The sequence below is a fragment of the Equus asinus genome, chromosome 6 (assembly GCF_041296235.1).
Source record: "Equus asinus isolate D_3611 breed Donkey chromosome 6, EquAss-T2T_v2, whole genome shotgun sequence".
Lineage (NCBI taxonomy): Eukaryota > Metazoa > Chordata > Mammalia > Perissodactyla > Equidae > Equus > Equus asinus.
Window position 1 is genome coordinate 45,007,393 of NC_091795.1, and position 26,524 is coordinate 45,033,916.

General features: G+C 43.1%; 1 protein-coding gene across 1 annotated transcript; it reads right to left on the reverse strand.

Moving 5' to 3' along the window:
• Positions 1-808: 808 nt before the first annotated feature.
• Positions 809-24,812, reverse strand: PLEK (pleckstrin). Its single transcript, XM_014836753.3, has 9 exons — positions 24,582-24,812; positions 15,609-15,764; positions 15,178-15,359; positions 14,541-14,632; positions 11,407-11,591; positions 9,977-10,081; positions 4,865-4,948; positions 3,899-3,968; positions 809-2,538 (listed from the first exon to the last, which is right to left on the reverse strand). The coding sequence occupies exons 1-9, from the start codon at positions 24,621-24,623 to the stop codon at positions 2,402-2,404; spliced, it is 1,053 nt and encodes a 350-aa protein (XP_014692239.1). The 5' UTR covers positions 24,624-24,812; the 3' UTR covers positions 809-2,401.
• Between the last annotated feature and the right edge of the window lie 1,712 nt (positions 24,813-26,524).

The window sequence follows — 26,524 nt, forward strand, 5'->3', positions numbered from 1 at the left end:
CCCACTCTACATTAGAATCCTGGGTAAATGCGAAGAAGCCTTTCCTTCTGGCTCTGAATGTTCTTCAGACAGGACTGACAATTTGTGCTTTCCTTCACCCACATCACTGAGGGAAATGTCTGTCCCTCTGGGCTCAGGCCCACGTGGATTTGCCTATTACTATGCCTGAAGGGGACTGACCATGATTTCTAAGCCGAAGAGGTTCGCACTTAACATCTGTATCTATACTCTAAATATCCACTTTGGCAAGTGACACCTTCATTACACCAGAAAGAATGGATTGCCCATGTTAGGAAGCCACAATGATGCTTTGCATTCTCTGCAGACCACCATCTACAAATGTGCACATTGTATAATGCAAATCTTAAGGAGTAACAGTCACCTAGACTACAATGTGAATAGTGCCTCCTGGAGTTGAGCAGTGCACATCCTCCTCAACCATACCTTCCAGTCCTTCAGTAAGAAACTTATTTTCCCCTAATGTAAATAGTTTTCTGTATCCTTAATAGTTAAGGACCATTTACAGACTCTTTTGCTTGCCTGAACATTACAAACAAGACCTCGCAAATTAAAAATTAGAGATATAGACTTAGGGAATAGGGAATATATGCTGCCCATATATCTTTATTATCTTTATTTCCCCCATATTTTTATTATTCCCTGACTCACTTTGCTAAAAAGAAAATCATAAAGTCATGGGCATGATTTCAGAGATGAGAGATGGTATCATCCTCAGGAAGTGCAAGTAGGTTATAGAAAAGGAGAGTCATTAATGTGAGGCAAAACTTCAGAGTCATCACACCAAAAGGACACTAAACTTGGTCATGTTTATTTCAAAACATAAAGTCGACTCCACATTAATAAATACTTTTCACACGGAATGTAGAAAAACTACTGTGCGTGTTCTAAGAGACAGTTGATTAAAGAATCAGAGAAAAGACAGTCTTTTATCATTAGGCCATTGATAAAGCCATCGAGGAGTAGGAATAGTCTCATGGAAATTGTGTGGAATTAGGGGAGGGAAAGAAAGGAGTTGATAAAATCAGGAAGAATTTCCTACTCTTCTTTCCTCACGGGGGCCTTACAATTAAAAATCTGAAGTTGGAAAGTACTCCTTCACACACATGCAAGTTTGGATTAGAATCACTTATTAGTGGACAAGGTCAAAAACTGAAAACAGGTACCCAGTTTGAATCTAGGTCAGACCACCCTGGTTGGTGGGTTCATGAGGCCCCTCAAAGGCCAAGCAGGAGCTGCTACAGCTTGCGCTTAAAGCTCAGGCACAATCACAGTGTCATCAACTGGAGAACTGAAGGTGCTCACAATGTTCAGGGCCACCTCCGCGAGCTCTGAATGGACTGAAGTCCCTTCAGCGCTGTCTTCATATAAACCCATCATTCAATCTGCCAGCCTGTGGTCCAGCCCTGCCCCCTCTGCAGCTGCAGGGGACACACTAGCCAGCCAGGTGCCCAGGCCCACCACCCATGGAGAGAACCCATGGAGGGAAGCCATCTGCCCACTTTTTTCTGCAAACACCCAAATGAAACAGAATCTTGAAGATTTGGAGATCCTCCTTCTAATTATAAGTGGTAGAGAAATGCTCCAGAAAGGGACAAAGATAGACTCTTCTCAGATCAGCCTCAAGTGAGAGTGGAATACCACTAGGCTGAGTGACTGCAAGGCATGGAAAGGACCCTCAGTTACTCTTGGCTTTTCCAGGTCTTTTTCTCAGAAGACAGAACTGTCCAGGGTGGAGTAAGTGATAGAAGGCTTCAACCCAAGTCACCACTGCAGCGCTGGCTCTCAGCAGCTTTCTGGGTGGAGTGAGGAAGGAAGAAGAGAGTTCTCCTTCATTCTGATACGTGATCTCGTGGCCAAGAACAAGGCAAGGTGGCGAAAGAGAACAGAAGAGGTTTCTGCCTAGTACTCTTAGGACAGATTGGGAACAGTTTTAAAGAGAAGAGTTGTCTCAGGTTCTGAGGGCTAAGACTTAGCCAAGGAGGGACATCAGCTGGACAAGTGGAAGCACTTTGACTTCCATGGGTATTAGAATCACAGGGCTTTGGGTCTTTAAGCTAGGGAGGCCCTCAGGGATCTTCTAATTCAATTCTTGTGTTGTCCAGAAAAGGCACCTGAGGCCTGGAGAGATTAAGCAGCACACCAGGCCACACAGCTTGTGTGTGGGGTGCGGAGAGTGGCAGAAAGACTTAAGGGAGCGATGTGGTCTGGGCAGGTGAACATCACGCGGCATGTGGTTAGTTACATTCGGAACCCCTGCAGATGAAAATTCCCCACCCCTGGGCCCGTTCTCGTTGACTTGTCACCAGAAGTGGACAGGCCCTGGACCGAGTTTATCCGTGGAGTTCCCTTGGGAGCGTGATGAGGAGCTGCAGGTGTGCCCTCACTTCCCAGTCCGAGAGGCCACCTGGATGGCTTTGATCCACTCGGTGCGCTCCTTGGGGGTGGCCGCTTGCAAGAAATAATGAACTTCATCCGCCGTGATGATCTCAAAGAGGTTCTCTTCTTCACTCTTCTTGCCTGGTGAAAGAGCAAGAGAATGATAGTGCACACGGGCACCAGAAAGGTTGCCTGGTTCACCCACCTTCTGTAAGGAGTGAAATCCCTGTTTTTTGAGTGTTTTAAGAAAATGAAATATGTGGTTTTCAAACTTGCCATCATTGTATGATCATATATATATTCATTGTATAATTATAAATATTGTATTTATATAGATAGGTGCATAGTATGATTGTGTGTGTGTGTACACTTAAGAAATAAGTAAAACACTGAACAAGACATTTTCTTTAATAATTTAGAAGCAAATTCCTCACTTTTGCACACCAATAGTGTTTAATGAGTAACCTCTAATAGTGTCTAATGAGCACCTTTCCTCTGCTCATAATATAAACCAAGGGCCGACCCTAATATATTAAAAAAAAAAAAAACCAAACACGAGACCCACTGCCAGTACCACCAGTATAGCCTGAACTTATTTTCATCACAGCTAAGTTAGAGTCTCTGCTGAAAAACGAGAAGGCAGTCAACTGGCCAAGACTGTGACAAGACTTAAAACATCCACCTCAAATCAAAAAGCAGCACGCTTCCTACCCCAAAACTAAAGCATAGCTCTGTGTGCAGACGCGAGTGAGTCAACGCAGGGGCAGTAAAAATCTAGGCTTTCGCAGCTGTAGTGTTTTCCTGTCAGCCTCTAAAATATCATAAACCCAAAGTGAGGAGTGAAACCGGGGTTGGATGTCTAAACCACACCTCCCCAGTGAGACCACTCATTCGGCACCTGAGGAGCCAGTCTACACCAGCATGGGTATTCCATGCACCAAATCACAGGCTTGTGACCTAGGACCCAGAGGTCCTCTGGTGTGACCCCCTCATTCTCTGAGGATGAGTTAGACCCACATCAGTTAGGCGATCCAGCCAAGGTCCTGCCACTAAGCGACTGCACAGACTTCCCTACAACCCAGGCGCACTTTCCACTCCCCACACCGCCTCGCTGCACCCATGTTCCCTGTGTTGTGGGAGATTCCCTGATGTGCGTATGTAAAAGGCCCCCTTTAAGGAGTGTCGTGGCTCAGTTACAGGTGTCAGGAGGTAACAATTCTCTCCATCTAAGCTGGTTCCGGTGTGAAGGATCTTTCTCCACATTGCTCAAGGATTTACTCTGGGCCTCCACAAAGCCACTCCAACTCCCCAGCACCCAGGGGAGAGCCAGGGCAGCAGCTGGGAGAGAACAGTTCTTGGTTTCTCCCAGGTTTTCAGATAGAAATGCTTTCATGCTTCTGCCTGATTGAGTGAACGACTGATTGCTGTTGGCCCTGGATGTCCAGGTGTGAGAAGGGAGCCTGAGTAGACACACCTCCCTCAAACAAAAATTCATTCTTACCATCTGGGTTGCCCTCCACTGAAGTCACCACGCAGCCTCTCAAGTGAATCGCTCCCAGGGGCTCTTCCCCCTAGAAGAGAGACGAATCCTTCGTTATCTTTCCAAAGTACGCACTCTGTACCGTGGTGTGTGTACACAGTGTATGTACTTTGGAAACCAACCTTATCTTCTTGGTGCAAAAGCCACACAGAGTCACTCTGGTATAGATCAGGCCCCCAAAACAGATAAGAGCAGAAGGAGATTAAAGGAAACCCTTTCCAGATCCTCCGCCCCCCAGTTTACCCGGGAAAGCTGGATGAGGAGACACAAGTCACTCTGAGCTTCATATTCGGAAGGAAGTGGCAGGGGAGGTGGAGAGGCTGAATCTCCACGTCCCATGAGAGAAGAGCTGCGTGTTTCCAGAGCTTTTCAGCCCCATGCAGCTGACATAGTATTATAACCCTCACGGGAAAAAATCAGAGCCCTACACTGCCAGCAGAGCCTGAGGACCAGAACAGACGGAGTTGTCTTTACACTCAAGAGTGGGCCCATTTTATTGAGGAAAAAGCCCTGTTCTGAATAATCAACAGCCCAAACGGCTGGAGTTAATGCTCTCATCCAGGTCGGCCTGGAAGAGGAATCAACACTTTTTTGCATATTAAACCAAGAGCGAAGTGTTGGACTGGTTGAGCTCCTCTGAAAATATCAGATTGGGGCAAACAAAAAAAGATTATGTTGAGCTGACCAAATAAATGACAATCCAGTGATATTTTTTTTCATGCCTGAGCTTATGCTGACCTCAAAGCCTAAGATCTCAGACCTTTGCCATAAGAGGAGACAGGAAAAGGCAGAGGAGGGCAGGATAAAAAGCAGGAGGGCAAAGAGGAAAAGGGGACATCAACAGAGCAGAAAGGGGAATGGGAAGCCCAGTGAGAAGGTGCAGTGGGGGCTTCTAGTGGAATAGATTTATCAACCACGGAATCTTACCCCAGCAGGGTCGTAGTAGTGCACATATGCAGGGTCTTCTCTCAGAACGAACTTCCTCACCTTCCAATTTTTCCTCCTATGCCCCTGTATCCAGAATCAACATAAGACAAGGAATGATGAGTTCTTAGCATCACTCTGTACACACAGTACCAATGTAATAAATCCGTGCTGAATTGAAAAAAAGAGAAGAAAGATGAAATCCTAACTCTAGGAGAACCAGACCCCAAGCAAATCTTTGTCAGAGTAATAGTACCAGAGCCAGTGGTACAATTTGGATTGTTATTAAGTTATGGATTAAATTATTTCTAAGACTGTCTTCCAGCTTTAGCATTATATGAATAAAACAATACTATATGCAATGTACTACATTAGGTAATATAGGGGCTGTAAAGAGATTTCAGACACAGTCCTGCTCTTCAAAGAGTTTATAACCTATGTAGAAATATAAAATATCAAATGTCCAAATCCAATAATTGATATAGATAATAGGTTTCAAAAGAATTAAATGAAAGATAGGTAATTGTGGGTTGGGGGTGTCAAAGAAAGCTCATAAAGACCTATACTTATCCACCTGGGACATAGAGGAATTAGATGGGTGACAAGGAGGTGGATGGGAAGACTACTGACAAGAAAAAAGCAGCAGTGGGAATGCACAAGGCATATTCAGACTTTGGTGAATAAGACCTTCCGGCTAGAAGGCAGGGTTCATGAGGAGCAGCAGAGGCAAGGTTGGAAAAGTAGAAAGAGACTTAGTAAAAATAAAAGGTGGGAGTTGTCACTGATGGCTTTTGAGGGAGAAGTGAAAAAATTACAATCACATTTTAGGAAGATTAATATGGTGAAAACATACAGGATGGACCAGCTGGCAAGGTTAAAGATAAGCTAAGGAAAGAAAACAAGGTAAAAAGGAGGTCATTAAGAAATGACTGCAACAACCCAGGCATAAAATTTTTAGGGACTAACATTAGGTAGCAGCAATGAAATGGGAAGGAATAGTTACTGTGACAGACATGATGAAAAGAATAGGACTTGGCCTTTTCCAACAGAATTAAACACTGCCATCATCTGGACTAGGGGTTTTGAGGGCAAGATTTGTGTCTTGTTTATCTTTGTTCCTCCACTGCCCAGCACTGTGCCTTGATATCTGTTTGTAATTACCTTGAATTACTCAGTTATTTCAATTAGCTTATAGCGGTTTCTTTTAATGTCATGGTAAACCTGATTCTATGATTTCCCACAAGAAACTCAAATTACTTAAACTCTAAAAGCCAAAAAAAATTAGATTAGAAGATGTATAGTTTCTATCTTTCCAATACAAAGAATATAATTTGTTAATTATAACAAATTGACACATATTGACAAGCACATACATATGCAAATTTTCCAATATTTTTCATTGTGCTTGTACAGAAAGCAATGAAACATATGTGATCTTAGCAAACAGTGCCTCCTTCATAACACCAAGTCAGAGGAGTTTAAAGAGAGCTTTCAAGCATGGGTCTACAGTTATTTGGCTGAGCATTTGCTCGAGGAACTCATCTCCAAAGAGCCTTTTACTTGCCTGAAGAATGGAGCCAGGAAACCTGGAGAGTCATATAGGAGAACAGAGAATATTTCCGTCTGCAATATCATAGCCAGAATGGCTTTTGCAAAGCATCAATTTCTAAAATACTTTTTATGAATTCCTGCTTTTTGCCTTAGCTAATGCTGCCCGTAAGATGAGAACCTAACGTTTCTGCCCCACATCGCTTCCTCCTGACCTGCAGATACACGTGTCATGTTCTCTTACGCAATCACTGTGTGAATACCAAGTCCTCATGAATCCATGAAAGAGGAAGATAACAGGAGGATGTGAAATCAGTCATCCATGGCCCACTACCGTACTCTCTTTAAGCCCTCACAGGCATCACAATGTGATGCACTGAAGAATTTAATATTAGTAAGTGAGTATCTGGCCATCTTTCATTTAATGACTATTTCCTGAGGGATTTTGAGGAATGCATGCATGCTTGGGGTTCCAAGAATTGTTGCTGATCTGTCCAAGTCATCTACTTACATTCAATTTAACTCACTCTACAAATGTTTATTGCCTATTATAGACCAAGAAGATGCTGAACTCTGCAGCAGATATAAGAAAAACACATATAACACGTTGTCCCTCCCCATAAAAGAATCCACATGTGGTTGAGAAACTAAATATTTTATTCACTATCATAACAGAATGAATTATATAAAAAAGGATTATATTGAGTATAATCCAATATCATTCATCCTCAAACTGGCTACATCCTCCAGGTAGAATTGTTTCTTCTAGGATGGGAGAAACAGGGAGAGTGGAGGAGGAGAGGGGGGGACTGAGCTCCAGTTGGACATAACTCCTTCCCCACCGTGAGGTGTGGCGCACAGCTGTCCTTTCTCATGCTGCGCCTTCGGTGTGTGTTAACCCTAGCTAACTCCTAGTGGTAGGCACAAGGGTGATTTAGTTTTGTGGCACCTAAAGAGGAAGATTTTTTTAACTCCCTCAGTTGATATGCACCAAGGTTGTAAACAACTAAGCTAAGAGATTGGAAAAATTAAAGGAAACATCAATTCAAGTAGAAGAGATTTTTTGTTCCGTCTCCCCCTCAAAAACATTAGAGGAAAGAATATTGGAAAAGAATAACATTCCTGAAGGCACATAGATTTCTGTTTTCTTCGTGTCAAAAGGAGGCTTATAAGGATGACTGTTTGAATAGCGGGGTTTTGATAATAGGATACAATAGCTTTTGAGAAAGAGGTTAGTTCAGTTGTTCTCAGCCTTAGCTACACAACAGAATCTCTCGGGGAGCTGTAAAATCCAGAGACTGTGATTTAATTGGCCTAGGGTGTAGTTTTAACAGATCCCTGGAGGATTAAAATGTGCACCAATTGGGCTAGCTAAGGCTAAACTGTGCCTATCAAAGGCCCGGCAAAGGAAGGCGAAGGAAAACACAAGAGTAAGCCTACTTCCAGCCCCCATTATCTTCAACACGCACGCGGACACCCATAAACCTCAGCCAATTTTTGACCATCCAGGGTCTCCATTACCCAGACATGATTCCAGTCCAGCCCAGATTTTGTCAACCCCTTCCCAACCTTCACGTTCAGTTTTCTCAGGGTTCTATTCTTTTTTTTTTTTCTCCTTTATCTCCCCAAACCCCCCCTGTACACAGTTGCATATCTTAGTAGCAGGTCCTTCTAGTTGTGGGACGTGGGACGCTGCCTCAACGTGGCCTGATGAGCGGTGCCATGTCCCCACCCAGGATCCGAACCCTAGGCCACTGCAGCGGAGCGTGCGAACTTAACCACTCAGCCACGGAACCAGCCCCCAGGGTTCTATTCTTGACTAGGGTTTGTCCGATCCACTAACTCAAGAGAAGCCATTAATGGCTGATGACAACATAGAACTGTGGAAGGAATCAACAAAGTAAGGAAATAATGAAATTCCCTCCCAAGTTACTCCTACACCCACCTTCTAGTGCCTGTAGTCAGTGAGCCCAGACATAGGAATGTGTAACAGGACCAACGAGGAGCAGCCAGAGCCTCCCCCAGAGAAGTCAGCCCTGCCCCTGTGCCTTGCCTTGAATCTGGTCAGCGGCCCCCGACGTAAAAAGTTATTAGAACAGTCCGAATTCTTCCTAAGTCCTTCTGTATTATTTCTTAGGACCCTATTCTCCTAAAACCTAACGTTAAAGTTTTCCAACACTAATATTCCACTTCCCCCAGCGAGACTCAAAATCTGTATCCGTTCCTAGTCTCCACTAGCTTTAAATCCTTCTTTTAAAATGAAAATACATGCTCTGCTTTGGTTCTTCCTTCTTCTCCCATTTCATTAGTCACTAAGATGATTAAGAGTCCTATTGTATGGGATAAGTCAAATCTCTCAGTCCCATGGGGTCTATAAACAGTGCACGGAAATCTCCTGTGGTGATCAGGTTCTCTATTATATACTGAGCAGTGCCTTGAAGACAGCTCACAGCACAGCCAGGAAGGCAAGATGTTGGCCCTATAAAGCAGCTTTGGCCTCTATGCCACCACGTGCTAGTATCAGTTTGTTTCACCCTGAATATTCCCATGTCTTCCTGCGACTTCTTCTTCTCCCAGGTGCTGGCCCTCAAACAACCCCAGCATCTTGTGCTGTCTCACCTCTTAGCATCCCATGCCTCAGCACCTGGGAACTAACTAGAACTCTCGGCTCACCCCAGCCCTTGCCTCCCAGACTGACAGTGACCTATACCTGTGTGGCAACTGCACTTGATGTCCTCCCAGGATTCAGGCTGTGCCCTCAGACTGAATTTGACCTTTGTCTTCTGCTACTCCTGAAGAATTGGCCTCAGGCATGCCCTGGTTGTGGTCTCAGGCATGTCCTACCTATAGTTTGGAATGGCAGTTCCTTGCTCCCAAAGGTATATGATGTGTCTCTTCTGGATGTGGCCTGTTCTGTTTCCTGGGTACTTTGCAGAGAGGAGGTACTTTTACTATGCAATATCTCTGTCTTTTGGATGGCATCTCTTAGCCGATTGACTTCCTCCAGCTAATGAAAAGGGCAATATTTAAGAAATATTTTTCTTAAAACATTTCTTGTTCCCATGATAGGGGCCATCCAGGTGGCACAGCAGTTAAGTTTGCATGTTCCACTTCAGTGGCCCAGGGTTCACTGGTTCGGATCCCTGGTGTAGATTTGGCACCGCTTGGCAAGCCATGCTGTGGGTAGGCGTCCCACATATAAAGTAGAGGAAGATGGGCACGGATGTTGGCTCAGGGCCAGTCTTCCTCAGCAAAAAAGAGGAGGTTTGGCAGCAGTTAGCTCAGGGCTAATCTTCCTCAAAAAAAACAAACAACAAACATGTCTTGTTCCCATGATATTGATAAAAGAGGAGTTTCCCTATTTCAAGGTGCATCTCTGCCCTGCCTGCATTAGTCATTCTGACCTAATGCCACTTCGATCGTCTATTTAGCTATTTGTCTATCTTTTACCCTATGGGTTTCATTTTCTAGTTGACTATTGGCCAAAGGAAATACCATTTGGTCATTTAGAAATAAAAAGGACCTGTAAGGAGCAAAGGCTAGAAGAGAATAGTGGTGGCCACTCACCTGCTTCAGTAAACATCCCTGTTTGATAATGACCCCTCTGAATTCTTCTTTCAGAATCACGTCATCATCGCTGGAATTCTCCTCACAGAAGAACCCGCTGTCTGGCTATTGGGAAACCAAACAGCAAGTTTACTTTACTGATTTTAGGCGTAGGGCTACCTGGACCATCTCTACCTCCCCCACCCCTCCAGCCACAGGGAAGGCAGCTCTTTTTCTTTCCTGCTTCAGTTCATCAACTAACCTGAACTTTAAAGGTTGTCGTTGGTTAGCTCGTTTCCCCTCCTCCCTTTTCTTATTTCTAGATGCTTGTGTCTTGTTGCTAGATGCACTCTTAAGTGAGATCTTGTTGACACCCTCTCATTTTCTTGGGTTTCCCAAGCTATATTCTAAGTCTAGCTCAGCATATTTCTTCCTTCAAAGCCTTCCTTCTCTTGGGAGCTCATGGCCACACCCTTGAAAGCAGAGCTGGCCAATTTATGACACTGGGCGACACGCTCTCCATTAAGGCCTCAGCCCCTTCTCCTTTGAGAAGAGCAAGAGCATGTGTCAAGCCTCATCCTCTGTGGTCAGGAGGGAGCTGGGACTTGCTCAGCTATCGGTGGGCAATGATTCACACAGAGGAAGAGGAGCCACTGTGATGGGTATTTTTAGAATCCCACAACTAAATGGCTATAAATTATCAGATCAAAGGCCTGAAAAAAAAATTTTGACAGCGGAACTTCCCCCAAAGTGAAATGAAACTCCCTCTGAGACATTCACTTTATTTTCGTAAGAAGGATGGTTCTCTTAAGTAGCTTCCTAACTTTTGTGCTCTGACCCCAAATAGAAACAAAGCTGCCAAAATTCCCCTAGAAATCCGCTGTTGCTGCATTTCTCACGTGCCCAAGACTGCATCTGTGTTGTGTAATATAGCATTTCCCAGTCTGTGGTAGGCAGACCGTGGGAGGTACACAAGGTGATTGGGGGAGGGGATGAGGATAATCACATTTGAGTGGAGTCATGTATTTTAATGTATATTTGGAAAAATACAACTAGACATTGTGAATTTACAGATCACCCTCTAGAAAGAAAGTTCCCTGAGGGCCAGTTTTGCCTGTTATTTTTTTTTCATGGCCATATCTCCTTGTCTAGGCGAGTGCCTGGCAGGTACTAGGGTGTAATACGTTTTTATAAAAGAATTATTGCTTAGAAGAATAGTTTAAAAAGTTAATTCCAAGAAAACTACTCAAGTAAGTAATATTTTCCTTTAAACTGACTCACTGGAGGTGGTAGGCGTTGTGGAGGGGGAGGATTCAAGCCAGGGATCTCCCAACTCTCTGCAGGGCTGGGCCCTTCCTTTCACACATGTGGATGTGAACTGAAATCAACCTAGAGTCTGCTGAGGGCAGCTCCCATTACAGGAGGAAAAACAGGCAGCTTTTCTGACTTACAAAGTAGTAGAAGGCATCGGGGTTGTCCAGGAAAGGGTTTTCAGCAATGCCGTCTGCTGCATTCTTGGACAGCTCTCCAGCAGGCTGTAGGTACCCTTCACTGAGCAGGGAGGAGGCAACCATGAGGCCTTCCTGGCGATTCCGAACGGACTGGTTGGAAACCAGCCAATCAATGACACAGTTACCTGGATGAGACCATCAGAGGGAAGGTTAACTCTCTTCACTAAAGAACAAGCCCCTGGCAGGCACCCTTGGAGAGCTCCAGGGCACCCAAGTGTCTAACTTCTCTCATCCTCCCTCCTTCAGGAAGGAAAAATGAAATCGATGGGACAGATACCTGGAAACAAAAGGAATCGTGTAAAATGTTTTTAAAACATCTACATGCTCCTTAAGGAGCAATGCATGCCTTACAGAAACAGTTTTTGCTAACTCACTCATTCATTGCATTAACGAACAAACATTTATTAAGCATCTAACAAATGCTAAGTACTGTGATGGGTATTGGGGAGGCTCCCTCAGGGAATCTAGAAGGGAGAGACGGGTGACAGTAACTGTTGTAACCAGGGTAACCAGTGCTCCGCTGCGGTGGAGCTACTGGGTCAAATGCTCAGGAAGATGAGAAAGAGGTGGGCAGTGGAAGGAAGCCTGTGTGTGCACTGTCAGAAAAGATTCATAGAGGAAGTGACACTGGGCCCAGGCCTAAAACATGAGTAGATGTTTGCCAGGCACATGAGGCAGAGGCTGAGAGGAACCAGCACAGCCCCACAGGCTGGAGGAGCAGCAGCGTGAACAGAGGCACACAGGCATGAAGCAGCCCCTTTGGGAGCAGGAGGAGGAGTTGGTGGAAGGAAGGCAAAAGAAGGCAAGAAGCAGAGGAAGGCACAGAGTGAGTGGAGAGAGCTTTGATGACGCGTTAAGAAATTTGGCCTCGAGGAGCCATTGCCAAGTTTTTAAGGAGTAAATAATATGATCAGTGTGTATGTCCTAAATTGAAATTTGACGACATCTCTTGCACTGAGTGTCACACCTTTGCAGAGTCTAGCAGGGACCTGGAGAAGTCATTTAATCAAACTTCTGCCTCAAGAGAGGACTACAAAGAGAATAAAATGAATTTGACCCATCAATTTGATTATTAGCAGGCTACAACAAAGCTTCCTATGAAAGCAGCATCTTCTTTACAAACGTAGCCAACCCGCGAGCCAACATAACAGGCAGCTAGTCCCGGGTCATCCAAGCAAGGGCAATAGGCATACCATCCTTGAAACACGAGTGAGAGCAGCTGGTTAGTGAGCCTTCCATGCATTTCATATACGAAAGGCTTTTGCCCACTTTGCTTTCTCTGGAAGGACAAACTAACATACTGCGTTTCTGCTTTTAATCCTCACCGAGACCAGTAGAAGATGTAGTGCGGTAATTGCAAACCTCATTTTTAAGGATGAGAAAATTAAGGCTCAGAGAGTTCAGTGACCTAGAGCCTGAGTTACACCTACAATGGGCCTCCACTTAAGTGTTCTAACCCTCGATTCCATACTTGTGCAGCCAGGCATGCTGAAGTTTGAAAGGCACGTTCAGTCTAGCTGCCCTGTCACCTGACATTCAAGGTCTTCCATCACGTGTCAGCAGTGCCTGGGTCCCAGCCTCTGCTGTAGACTTGTCTCTCCCCTGAGACCACCTGACTCTCACATGAAAGCTCAACCCCATCTGCATTTCTAGAACCCAACATGAACTTCAACGGGAAGAACTTAAGAAGTTCTGGTCTGATACTCTGGGACTAATACGTTACACAAGAAACAAGGCTGGCCTGGACCTTGTGCCCTGATCTACGTTGGAACGCCCTCCTTGTTCCCTTTGCCTGAGGCTCTGTCTTATGACCTCAGGCCTGCCAGAGCTGGGGCCCCACCTTGCTCTTGTCAGTTTCCCTTACCACTGCCGGTGGCTTGGTATCTTGACCCCAAATCTTAACCCTGACTTTTCTGATGTTAATGGACTCCTCCTTTAACTCTCTGAGGCTGAATTCCCATGGAGACTACTCTGTTACCCCAGGTCACACCCTTTACCCCTCCACCTTCCTGACCTTGACCTGACCCAGTTTCATGGATTATCTGTTGAATGGATTCTACATCCGTTGTGTCTTCTCAGAGTTTTCCCCTCTGGACCTCTCCTGTCAGCATAAGGAAGCCAAGCCTGGCATCTGACAAACCCAGTCCCAAACTGTATGTCTCATTTTACTCTCTAATAAACCGTCAGCCCTAGCAGGCTGGTCATTTTCTTTTCCTGAATGCATACTCTGCATATCTCTGCCCCATAACTTTGTCCTTAGCATCCTCTGCTCAGCCTCCTCATCAGAACTCCCTCCCACAAATACTTAATGAAATTCTATCTATCTTTTGGGGTGAAATTTAGGCACTACCTCTATTCATCCCAACAACCACCTGAGTTTTTTCTCCCTTCTGAACTTACAGACTTGATTGTCTATGCAGATATGTGACCTCTTAATCATAATAACCACATTGAGAGGTTGCACCGTATGGTGCTGAGTGTGTGCCAGGCACTGTTCTAAACACATTACAGAAAGCCAATAAAGAGGGAGCACAATGATTATCCCATTTTATAGACAAGGGAAGTGAAGCACAGAGAGGGCAAGTTATTGGCTTAAGATTTTCCAGCTAGTAAGTTGCGGGGCCTGGATTTGAACCAAAGCAGTCTTGCTCCAAAGATCATCTTTTTAACCACTGCACCATCTACCTAAACTCATAACACTTAATGTCTCACCCTGTGAAACCTCAGACATCCCTAACACTGTCACTTAAATCCTACATTGCATATCTAGATTCCTGTTTATCATCTTATTCAACTCTCTGTCTATTTCAACATAATGCCATTCATTGAAAAAAAAATGTCACTTTGATTGACATAGCTGGAACTTACAAATATTTATCTTGAACAGCAAAGTTCTTTTCTACCCTTCCTTCTGTTTCCATGCTGGGGAAGTTTAATTTTCACGTTCACGCTCTGCATTCTATGACCTCATCCATGTACCATGCTCCACATCCCCCACCCCACACATAAGGCTGAGCTAGAACTCCATATTGCCTTCTCCAGCTGCCCCAATTCAGACTTGCAAGGCCTTTTACCTGTGAAGCAGTGATTAAAAATCTTCTTGTCCTTCTCTAGGTTCAGTTCTTTTACTCCTTTTTCAGCGTCTTTCATGGACAAATACAAGGCACTACATGAAGATGAAAACAGACAGATGAGTAGGAAGCATTTTAGAATGGCAGGTCCTCTCTGGGAATCGCCACCTTGGAGAGGTTGGCCATGAACACAAGTTTCCGCCTTCCCCAGGGCCACCTTGAAACCTTACCTACTTGGACACATAGCCCCTGTCTTTTCCTACCTACCTAGAGATCCTGAAGCTTTCTTTCGAGACTAACTTACCATGGCTACCTCATAAATGCAATAAGTTCTCTCTTTCTCTCTCTCTCTGTCTCTCTGTCTCTTTCTGTCTTTCTCTCTGACAAGGTTACCCAAAATGAGGGAATGTATACTGCATTAGCCTCCTCTCCTCAGCTTTCAGGCATTGGAGAAGCCATGATCACTCCTTCAGACCCAGGTAAACATCTTAGTACTCCAACAGCCGGTGTCGACCCAGAAGAGCGGCTACAGCCTTCACAGGGGACCAAAGCAAGCCTTGGACCAGGATCTGTTGTGAGGTTTCCTCAAAGAGGGGAGGAGGGGAAGAAGGGGTAGAAGGAAGCAAATAAAGAAAATCACCCCAAGTCAATGGTTTCTGGCAGCCGAATGGACCTCCTGGTGGATTTCCTCGCAAACTTCTGGCCTCCTTCAATGCATTTAATGGCCTTCTTGATATCCCGAACCCAGGCATCTCTCTCCTCCAGGAAGGCTGCTTGGAAGAAGTGGTCCTGCTGTTTGGTCGTAGTGATCTTAAACACAAACTGAAAATCAAAAAACATCCCATTAGGAATGACTCTTTTCAAGGGACTGAGGTCCCTTATGAAGCACAGTAGTTGAACCCAACCCCATTCTGGAAGTGCTTGGCCAAGAGAGACCCAAAGGCCCAGAGTGGAGTTTGGGTTGTGGTGAGAAGGACTGGCCCAAGGAGCACCATTCACATTGTAGGCTATGCACAAGCTCAAAGATCAGTACCTGACATGGCATTCATTGTTTTAGTGATGTCAACTCACCATCCTTTTCCCAAAGTCCTGACAAGGGCTAGTCAATGTGCTTCCTTTCAGGGGAATCATTCCTTTGGGGCTGTTGTCACTTTTCTTCTTATAGAATTCAATTCCATCTTCTAACAATACAACCCACATGGGTTTCCAGGTGTTGAACACGCTCCCCTGCAATGACAACAAAAGAGCTGTGTAATAATGTTTTCTGAAACTATTCTATAGCTGGTGCAGGATTTGGTAAACAGCCTAGCTTTGGCCAGTGTGGACGCAGATGACCCACATTTGTGTAACCAGGCTGCTAGGAAAGCAGACTTCAGGGGAGAAGGAGACTGCCATTCTGCTGAAACTTAAAAAAAAAATTTAAAGATAAAATGAATACACGTTTATAATCAGCCCATAAGCCTCTCATAGGCTGTTACCAAGGGAATATGGTATGATTCCTATCTCCTTCTTGTGCATTTCAGGCTGACTTTCTGTGGCTTATTTTCTGTTCCCAACCCTGCCCATTGTGTTCAGTTCAACATGGGAATGACAGATAGATTCTATCTCAAGTGCCAACTCAGACTGAATAATAGCTGATGCCTGAGGCTGGACTCACTGGAAAAGTGTCACGATCCAATAGTTGTGTCAACTATGGGCATGGAGACCATAAATGGTGGCATGCCAGCTGCAGTTGCTTCCATCCCTTGGTTTAATCACATTTTATCCAAATATAAATGTCAAGAAGAAACTCAGAGAGCAGCCTTGTGCATGGGCATGGCTAAGTTGTATGAAAATCACTTGCAAAACGGTCTGTTCTCCCAGAGTGATGTTATCCATGTCAATGTAGCCTTCAGGAAAATCCTTACTTAAAAAGTTTTCACTTTGGGTTAATGCCACCTGCCCCTGCAGCCATAAATTAACCATTCTGAGTAGATCAAGAGAGTCTCTCTTTACTGTCTATATTTTGGGAGAGCTTTGGGAAAGGAAGAGATTAGGGTTCTTTGCCTCTCATCTTTGGACCCATGATGTCAGCTCATCATGACTACCACAAAATAGAATTAACATCCAGTTTCCAGCAGATCCTGCTGCTTATCTGAAAATACAAAGAGCCTCTGTATAAAGGTCCAGTTGCCCAAAAGGAAGACTATTTGTGTAAAGATGATAAATACTTGTGGTAGTATCATGTTGCTTGTCCAACTGTTTCCTTTGTTTTAGTTACTAAAAAAATTTTTTTAATTAAAACACACTGTCTGTTTTCTGCACAGGCAGAATAACTATCCATAATAATACTGGATTTTTTCCCTTTTTCAAAAAACGGGCAAGGTCAGACACTATACCAACACATGAAGTAATTTCAATCAAATGCCTTTCTGTTTTACATCTATCTGAGAGAAACTCATATCCAGAATACAAAGGGCTTCTACAAATCAATAAGAAAAATATAATCTACTTTTAAAATAGGCAAAAGACAGGAAGAGACGTTTCATTAAAGAGAATATCCACAAAACCTCTGAAAATGTGTTCAACATCATTATTCATCAGGAAAATACAGATTAAAACCACACTGAGATACTTCTGCACACCCATTAGAGTATCTAAAATTTTAAAACAATGAGAAAAGCAAGACTTGGCAAGGATAATAACTGGAACTCCCATACATCCTGGCAGGATGCAAAATGGTACATCCAACTTGGAAAACGCTGCAGAATGTCTAATTCCTAGAAGATACGTGTTGAAGTATTTAGGAATGAGGTGGTATGATGTCTACAACTTATTCTCAAATAGCTCAGCATAAAAATATATGTGTATCTTTATATAAAAATATAGAGATAGGGAGAGATAAAGCAAATGCGGTAGTGTTAAAAATTAATAAATCTAGGTAGTCATACTATTTTTCCCATTTCTCTGTGGGTTTGAATTTTTTTCAAAATAATTGGGAAAAATTAATGAATTCATGAAGAACACATGACACTACTATATATTAAAATTTGGGATATACTATTAGGGAAATATATAGACGTCTCTTTAATAAAAAATTAAAATAACTAAAAATAATAAAAGATATATTCAAAAGCTAGGAGTAAGAAGCTGGTCTAGATGACTGCTAAAATGCCTTTCAAGTCTAAAATTTTATGTTCTACCTCAGGCCCATCAAAGGTTAATAACTGCCAGTCACTCAGGGCTTTTGACCTTGCAATTGGGATAAATTGGGAGAGGTCAGCCAGCACCGCATTCCTTCTACTGACAATTAAAATAAAGCTAGTCTGGAGCCAACTGTTCAAAACGAGCTTGTGCTTTCCTCATTCAAATGTAGCCTCAGGGGTCTGTCAGCTCACTCAGCACTCAGTGGAGGATGTGTCATTTGGGATTTAAGGTCATTATGCACACGAAGGAGGCTGATACTCTGTAAAACAAGAGAACTAGGACCACCTATAAAGTGGAAACTTTCCTCCAGGGTTGGTAGTGGTTAGTTAGGTTAGAATGATGGAATGATGGGTGATCTCTCTCCTCTCAGCCATTGCTGCAGCCGCCAGCTTCTCAGTCCAGCGACCTGACAGCACCTCCCCTCGGCTACCCTTACATTTACCCCTTTCTGTCTCCGATCCTCTTGGTGCTCACCCAGGAGCAACTCTGGAAGTGCGATCATGGAACGCCCATGCTGGAAAGGCATTGAGGATCATCTATGAACACTCTCATCATGTAGGGAAGAAACTTGAGGCCCAGTTAAGGGACCAGGCCCAGCACACCTGACCAGTTAACATACGACTGGGACTACAATCCAGGCCTCCTGATTCCCAATGTTACACTCTTTCCACTTCCCTTCACACACCATCTTCATTTTGGTTCTTACATAACTTTGAGTAATTCTGGAATCTAAATCGATTTTTTTAGGCACTTAGCTAGTTATACGTATAATCTCATATATATATAAAATCATATATATCTCAATCATAAATCACGTCATAATATGATTTTACATATATATAACAGATATGTTTTATGATTTTATGCATATATATATATAGCATCCATCTATTTTTTCCCATTATAGACCAAAACCTATACGATTACGTGTCTCAAGGGGCAGATGTTAGATGCTGAGTCAGATTTAAAGTTTCCCAGTGAATAATTGCTCATCATCACGGGACTGGTATAGCTTAGTGCAGAGAAGTCTGACATTGTATGACATCAAAAGAAGAAATCTTAAAGGACAACATATTTGACTCTATAAAAAAATTGAACTTCTGTACAGTAAAAAAAACAAAAACTGCCACAACTGAAAAGCAAATAAAAATGTGTGGATATTAATAATATCTTACCATATAATTAAAGGTTAATATCCTTAATGTATTCTTTAAAACTCTTTAGAATCAATAAGAAATATACAGGGGGCTGGCCCCGTGGCCGAGTGGCTAAGTTCGTGTGCTCCACTTCAGCAGCCCAGGATTTTGCTGGTTCGGATCCTGGGCACAGACATGGCACCACTCATCAAGCCACGCTGAGGTGGCGTCCCACATGCCACAACCAGAAGGACCCACAACTAACAATACACAACTATGTACTGAGGGGCTTTGGGGAGAAAAAAGGAAAAATAAAATCTTTTAAAAAAAAAGAAATATACAAACACTCTCAATTGTTTTAAATGAGCACAGCATATCAACAGGTAATTCTCAAAAGAAGAAATTTCCGGGTCCAATAAACATAAAAATGCACTCTTCAACAGCATTCAAAGAAATGCAAATTAGAATTAAGTAAGACATATTCTTTTCCTTTAATGAGATTTTTTTTGTAAATATTTATAAAATGTCTTGGTGAAGATTTGGGGAAATGGGCATGTGAGAAAAAGGGGCTCTATAAGTCAGCAGTTTGAGGTGGGCTGTCAGAAACACTAGAGTCGTTATTTTCTATCTAAATAGAAACATAGGCTCTAAAGCGAGGAAAGTGCTGTTCTAACTTTAAATGGAACCTAAACAGTGGGTGACCATGGGCTGTGGAGCTGTATGGCCAGGCTCAAATCCCAGCTCTGCCACCTTCCAGCAATGTGACCTTGAGCAAGTTTTTAAAACTTATTTTTGACATCTGGCAAATGGGGAGATAATACTACTATCTATTTCTTAGGATTATTGAGAGTTTAAAGAAAATAAGCCAGGTAAATTGCTTAGGGCAATACCAGAACATGGCAAGCACCCAATAAATACTACCTATTCCTTGTAATTCTCTGTTTATCAGGTGCACCTCGAGAACGACCTTGAGTTCAGGGAAACTGAAAACGGCAGGTAAACTGGAGCCTGTTCAAAAGAGAGTGACAAGATGGCATCTGTCCTGGGGAATTGTAGAAGGAACTGGCTAGGTGTTAGCCCAAAAACGGACAGGCAGAGCCAGCCCTGATGGCCTAGTGATCAAAGTTCAGTGCTCACCACCTCTTCAATGGCCCGGATTCACTTCCTGGGTCGCAGAACCACACCGCCCATCTGCCAGTTGCCATGCTGTGGCAGCAGCTCACATAGAAGAACTGGAACAACTTACAACTAGGACATACAACCATGTACTCAGGGTTTGGGGAGGAAAATGAAAAGAGGAAGATTGGCAACAGATGTTAGCTCAGGGTGACTCTTTCCCTGCCAAAAAAAAAAAGGGACAGGTAGAGCAGAAGCGGACTGTCTTCAAAGGTGTGAAACATTGTCATAGATTGTTTTGAAGTCCCAACTGGCAAAAGTTTCAGGAAAATCCAGTTTGCTGCACAATTTAAGGGAGAAATTTAAATTAGTGAGTTCCCTGTTACAAGAGATATTCAAGCATGCTTGTTCAAAACAGATTAGTAAAAGAAATGCAGGCTCCAGACGGGAAGTTCAATTAAATATTTATTGAAACAGTGAACATTCCTTTCACCCCTGAGATTCTACACATCCCTTCCAGAAAGCCTGTGGTGCCTACTATCCCTTTAGTCTTCTATTTCCAGATGCCCCTGCCAACACTTGGGTCTCACCCGCAAGCTAAAAATAAATAAATCTTAAAACAGATTTAACATGATCATCTGAAAATGAATACCCCATTGGAAATTTTTTAGTACATTAAAATTACTATAAATATGGACCCTTGATTCCTTGGCTTGGATGAGTCTATATTACGCAAGTTTCTTTCTTTGATACGTGTTCAATCAACAAATAATGATAGAGCAGCTCCTTGAGTGTTGGGATATAAAAATGAACAAGACGCAGACTCTACTCTCAAACAGTTCACAGTCTAACAGGGGAGAGAGTGACCTTGAGCGATGACTCTAGTTAGTGTGATGAATGCACCAACTGGGGCACGCCTTCCTGTGTACGTGCAGCTTCACTGAAGAAAGCCACGACTCATTGCTGAGGGGTGAGGCAATTTGATTTTGGTGTTTAGAACCCCTCCCAGGCACCTCCCACGGACTGAAGACACCTCCTTTAACTTCTCCTTTCCCACAAACTTCTCTTTTCATACGTTGACACATAGCTGGAATTCAAAGGAAGATGACATTGTCGTCAAAATTACGTATCTAACTAAAGCAGAACTGTGAGTTAGCATCATTATTCTCCCACACTCATGGGACATGTTATTTTAAGTTGATGTTGCATTAAATTAAGTTCTTATCTCTTCTGTATCGTAGATCCTCTCCCTTAGTCTTGCAGCCAGATCCATGAATCACTTGTATAGCATGCCAGATAAATGGTCATTTGGTGCCTATTTAAGTTCTTTAAAGGCAAGGAACCTAATCTATTCAGTAGTACACTTTTTACATTAATAGACTCTTTCAGGTTGGACAGTTTCTCAATAAAACCATAGTAGGTGAGCAATAGAGAAATGGCACAGAACACTTAACAGCATGATTTCTGGAATCTTAGGGATGTGGGTTCAAATCTTAACTTTGCCTCATCCAGACTGTGTGGCCTTAGGCAAGTTACTTAATTTTTCCCAACATTGGTCTCCTCACCTGTAAAATGAAGATAATATAGTACCTACTTCCCATTGTTGTAAAGATTAAATGAGATAATATACTTAAGGGGCTTAGCTTGTAGGTGCTCAAAAAATGGTAACCACATAGACAGATAAGACTACACAGTTTGTAGGCAATCCTGTGATGTCATTCTGGCATGAGGTTCTCCTGGGTACCACCCACCACAACAACAGTGCTTTGGGAAAGAAAATCACTGCACTCCGAGCCCATGAGGACCACATGGAACATAGATAGGCACGGCTCTTTGTGTAACAACTGTTGCCAATCTTTTTTTTTTTTTCCCTGCTTTTCATCCCCAAATCCCTCCAGCAGTCAGTTGCATATTTTAGTTGTGAGTCCTTCCAGTTGGGGCATGTGGGACGCCGCCTCAGCATGGTCTGACGAGCAGTGCCATGTCCGCGCCCAGAATCCGAACCGGTGAAACCCTGGGCCGCCTGAAGTGGAGCACGCCAACTTAACCACTTGGCCTCGGGGCCAGCCCCAAGAATAGCCATTTTGTAGTCAATGCCATTGACTGTTGACCCCAAGATTTCTGACTTGACAAAATCCTTGCACAAGCATTTTCTAATGTTGTATTTTTTCCACCCAAAACACCTTTTTCTCCTAAAATTATTTCATATAACAAGACATAAGGAGAAAGATATTCTTCATCACCACCCAGGCATCTTAAACTGCATGAGAAAAAAACATAAACGGAAGGAGATTCATATGCCATTGCCTGTCATGCTTTGACATCAATACCCACAGTCAAGGCATCTCACACCCTTGTTAGAGAAAGATTGTCATGGTCCTTTCTTCACTATTAAGTTGGCAACCAATCCAGGAACCAGTACAAATCCCCATTAGCTTTGAGAAGAGGACCCTTACTATTGAAGTGAAGTATGTCGATACTGATACTAATAATGATTGCCACCGAAATAGCCTCTGCCATGTGCTAGGTTCCTGACACATACAGTTTTAATCCACATAGATAAAGTAACTGAAAGAAACTTAATGTCTAACGAAATTAAGAACTTTAGCACCTTGCTGGGAAATTCTGGCTTCAGGTGTAGTTCTGCAGCTGACAAAGGGAATACTTCTGAACCAAGCATTTTTTAAAGAGGACAAGTTAGAGAATCTTACTATGCTGTAACAGGGAGTTCAAAAGCTCCTGGAGAAAAATGGAAAAACTATGGAAGATGCAAATGATAGACATGAAAATTACGGAAGATGTAAACTGTAAAAATAGGGATATGAAATTTCATTCACTATGGTTCTTTTCTAGCTACATTTCCTAAACTGACTTTTATAAGCCATGTCCTGAGAGAATTAGTCTCATGGATTAAAAAGTATTTATTAATTTAAGTCCATATGCTTGGCAACCCTAACTCTTTCATCCCCATTTTTTAGTGGGGCAGCCTCACTTATCAGAGATTTAGTCTTCTATTTTTCGTGTGTGATTTATAGAGTTTTAAATATGAGTATGCAAACAATACATTTTATTGCAATATGTGTTAATTGTTAAAGAAAAAAAAACACCTTTGTAGAAAATGTTCCCATTCACTTGCTCTTCTCAAGATACTAGCCCAAGCAATCAGGAAAGAAATGTCAACATTAATTATCCTTAATTCTCAAAGAGAGTATGGTGCCTATTGCAAAGAATCTACATACGCCTCTGTGTATATACGTGTGTCTTTCCCAAAGGATGTTTCAAACTATGGCTAGCGAGAGAAAATATCAGCTGAGGGCTTATTTATTCCCCAGCATCCATTCATAACCCTCACTACCATACAAAGATTACAAACCCTAACAGATTAAATTTATTCTAAGAAAACCCTGGTGTATTGAAAAGAGCTCAGTGCCATAAGTCAGAAACCCAGGAGTCAGAGAGTCAGTTTCTGGTCCCAACCCTGTCACAGCCATGTGACTGGGCAGTCACCCACTTCTGGGTCTCAGTTTCCTCTTCTGGAAATGAGGGGATGACGCCAGAAAACCTAAGGTCCCTTTCAGCTTTAAATCAAAACAGAATCAGGCAGCAAAATGTGCTCCTTAACGTCCCTAGAAGTAGAATATTTTAGGCTAAAATGTTAAACCAATGAATGGCCTAAAACATTCACATTAGGTGCTTGTTCAATTAAAAAGCTGGGCATTTGAAGGAATGTACTGATTTCAGTTCATTTCTGACATTCTAAGCTCACTTAGATCAGCGTGAGTGTACTGGTTTGTAGGGGTGTTGACCACAGGATACCAGTGAGCTCTGTGTGTGAATTCATCACCCTGGGAGTTTCACAGTGACGCGGCACACGCCCACCATCAGAAGAAAAACCAACAGTGTTAACAAAATTCAGTTTCCTGATGCCGTACCAGAAAGACAAAGCATTTTTGAGTACATTTATGTCCCTATTTCCTAATCTTTGAAATGGTGCATCTATCTACCACCCTAAGGGCACGGCATATAAATTCACAAAGAATGTGAATGAAGCGATTTCAGCCCAATAGAAACAATTAAGTTTTCAATGCAACAATTCTAAGAAGATGGCCCAAGAAATAAGCTACAATTACTATACCATTATATCACCTTATCTTTAGTCAGTTTCTTCTTCCTCCTTTCCAAAAAAAAAAAAAAAGAGGGGGTGGGCAATTTAAATAACAAATGAATAGTCTCTCCAAAGCAGAAGAGTTTGAGTCTTCTAGCATAACACACATGTGTGTCTCTTGAAAAGGATGCGCTAAATCATGAGGGGTTTCGCTTAGGCTCCCACCTTGCAGACTTTGCAGCCTGCAATTCTCAGTCCCACAAGATCAAGCTGTGTGGATGCCTGAGCTGGATTAGTTCACCTTTGAGAACCAGAATTAGGTAGAACACGTACTGGCCTCCTCCTCTCCAACATTCTACATGCTGCAATGCTCTCCTATTTCAACCCTGTCGGTGCAGCACTAAACATTCCTAAGATGAGCGGTAGAGAGTCCGAAGCTGGACTTCAATCCTCCCCACCCTATCGCCAGTGACAACTCTTGAAGGTGTCACTTCCACTTACCCTCTTCACAAGGTAACCCTCCCTGATCCGCTTCGGTTCCATGTCGGAGGGACAAACAGGTGGCGGGGTCTGCTCTCAGATGAGTCCTCGCAGAAGCTCAGCCTCCTCTGAGAGCCGAGGCAGTTGTGGGCTGCTTTTCTAGAGCGAAGTCACTTTCACAATTTCCCGTCTGCTGGCGATCGCATGATCACATCCTCTTCCCCTCACTAGGGTGGAAGATCAGAATAGGGAACTGCAAAGAGAAACAATCCGCTCTTTGCTAACGTTGGAGACATTAAAAGCACAGTGGGGCTGAATATTTACTCTATGTAAATTTTTATTACCATAGAGAAAATCATTGTCCTAAAGAGAAGAAAAAAATGGTGAAAAGAAAGGGAAAACGAACAAGAAAACCTTATTGGTGGAAATTGTCCTGGTTTAGGAATTATTCTTGAGATCCTGGAAAAGCTTAATAAAAATGCCAAGAAATGCAGAACTGTCTGGTTAGCACAACAAAGGTAACCACTGTGACGTGAGTGCCTCTTTCCAGGCCAGGGACTCTGCTAGGTGTTTTTCAGCCTTTCTCATTTAATGTAGTCCTTACAAGAAACTCACTGGGGAAGTGTATTATTGTCTCTATCTTAAACAGATGGAAACTCATGCATAGAGAAGAAAGTAGTTGTCTCAAGGTGACACAGAGGCAAAAGGTAGACCCAGAATCGGAAGGGACATCATCAAGGCACTGCTACCTCCCCTCGGGCCTGGGAACTGCATGTCACACAGAACACTAACCCTACAGTAGGCCTGTAAGAAGTCCCTACTCAAACATGTTTGAGAAATTGCACGTTATAGTCCCAGTTTGGAGGTTTCCCTTCAGATTAACAAATTGAAGACTCTCCCAAAGCTCAGAATCTTATTGTAGTGGTGTTTAACCCTGTGTTTCCCAAATTTGTTGGAGCACAGAATTCTTTTTTGAGCCATTTCTATTAACATCCTTGTTATGGGTTGAATAGTGTCCCCCCAAAAGAAGTCTTAACCTCTGGTCGCTGAGACTGTGACCTTATTTGGAAATAGGGTTGCTGCAGATGTAATTGGTTAAGATGAGCTCATAGTGGAGTAGGTGGGCCTTAATCTAATATGAGTGGTGTCCTTATAAGAAGAGAAGTGACACAGAGAGAAGACAGCCACGAGGTGACAGAGGCAGAGACTGGAGTGATGCGTCTGCAAGCCAAGGATGCCAAGGATTGCCGGAAGACACCAGAAGCTCCATGAGACAAGCAAAGATTCTCCTCCAGAGCAGTCATGGAGAGCGTGACCCTGTCAACACCTTGATCTCAGACCTCTAGGCTCCAGAACTGTGAGACAATACCTTTCTGCGTTCAGTCACCCAGTTTGTGGTACTTTGTTACAGCAACCCTAGGAAACAAACACCTTTCTGAAAAACTAGCATTTTATAGAACAAACTTTGACAAGGTTAATCCAGCCAGGTGAAATGGGTAGGTTATTTAATCTCTCTGTGCCTCACAGTTATCTCATCTGTAAAATGGGGATAACATCTAGTCAATGGGGTCCTTCTGAAGATTAAGTAAGGTAATACTTGTAAATGTTTAGAAAAGTGTCTGGCACATGGTAAGTCTCCCTAAATGTTAGTGATTCCTCATTTTCAAGGTGTCTGCATTATCCTAGGGCTGATTTTTTTTCAATGATAAGTTCAACAGAGATTGTAAAAGTAATCCTGAAACCGGCTCAATACAAGGTAGACATGTATTGACAAGCCATACTGTAGAAAAGAGACCATGTCGTAACTTTGAGTGACCTCTGACTAACTAACCCAGCTGCATTTGCACCCTCCAGGAGATCCACCTGCTCTGTAGATTTTATGACCCCTGCTAGTGCATACACCTCCCAGCTGCAATAAGACAATAACTTCATTCAATCTTTTGAGTTCTTTAGGAATGTAATGA

Bases quoted from the DNA above. Each gene is read 5' to 3' on its own strand.
- PLEK (XM_014836753.3), bottom strand. From the start codon at position 24,623: ATGGAACCGAAGCGGATCAGGGAGGGTTACCTTGTGAAGAGG. The intron at 15,360-15,608 runs GTGAGTTGACAT...TTTGATTTTCAG, and splicing joins AGGACTTTGGGAAAAGGATG to TTTGTGTTTAAGATCACTAC. The intron at 10,082-11,406 runs GTAAGTCAGAAA...GTTTCCCAATAG, and splicing joins CCGATGCCTTCTACTACTTT to CCAGACAGCGGGTTCTTCTG.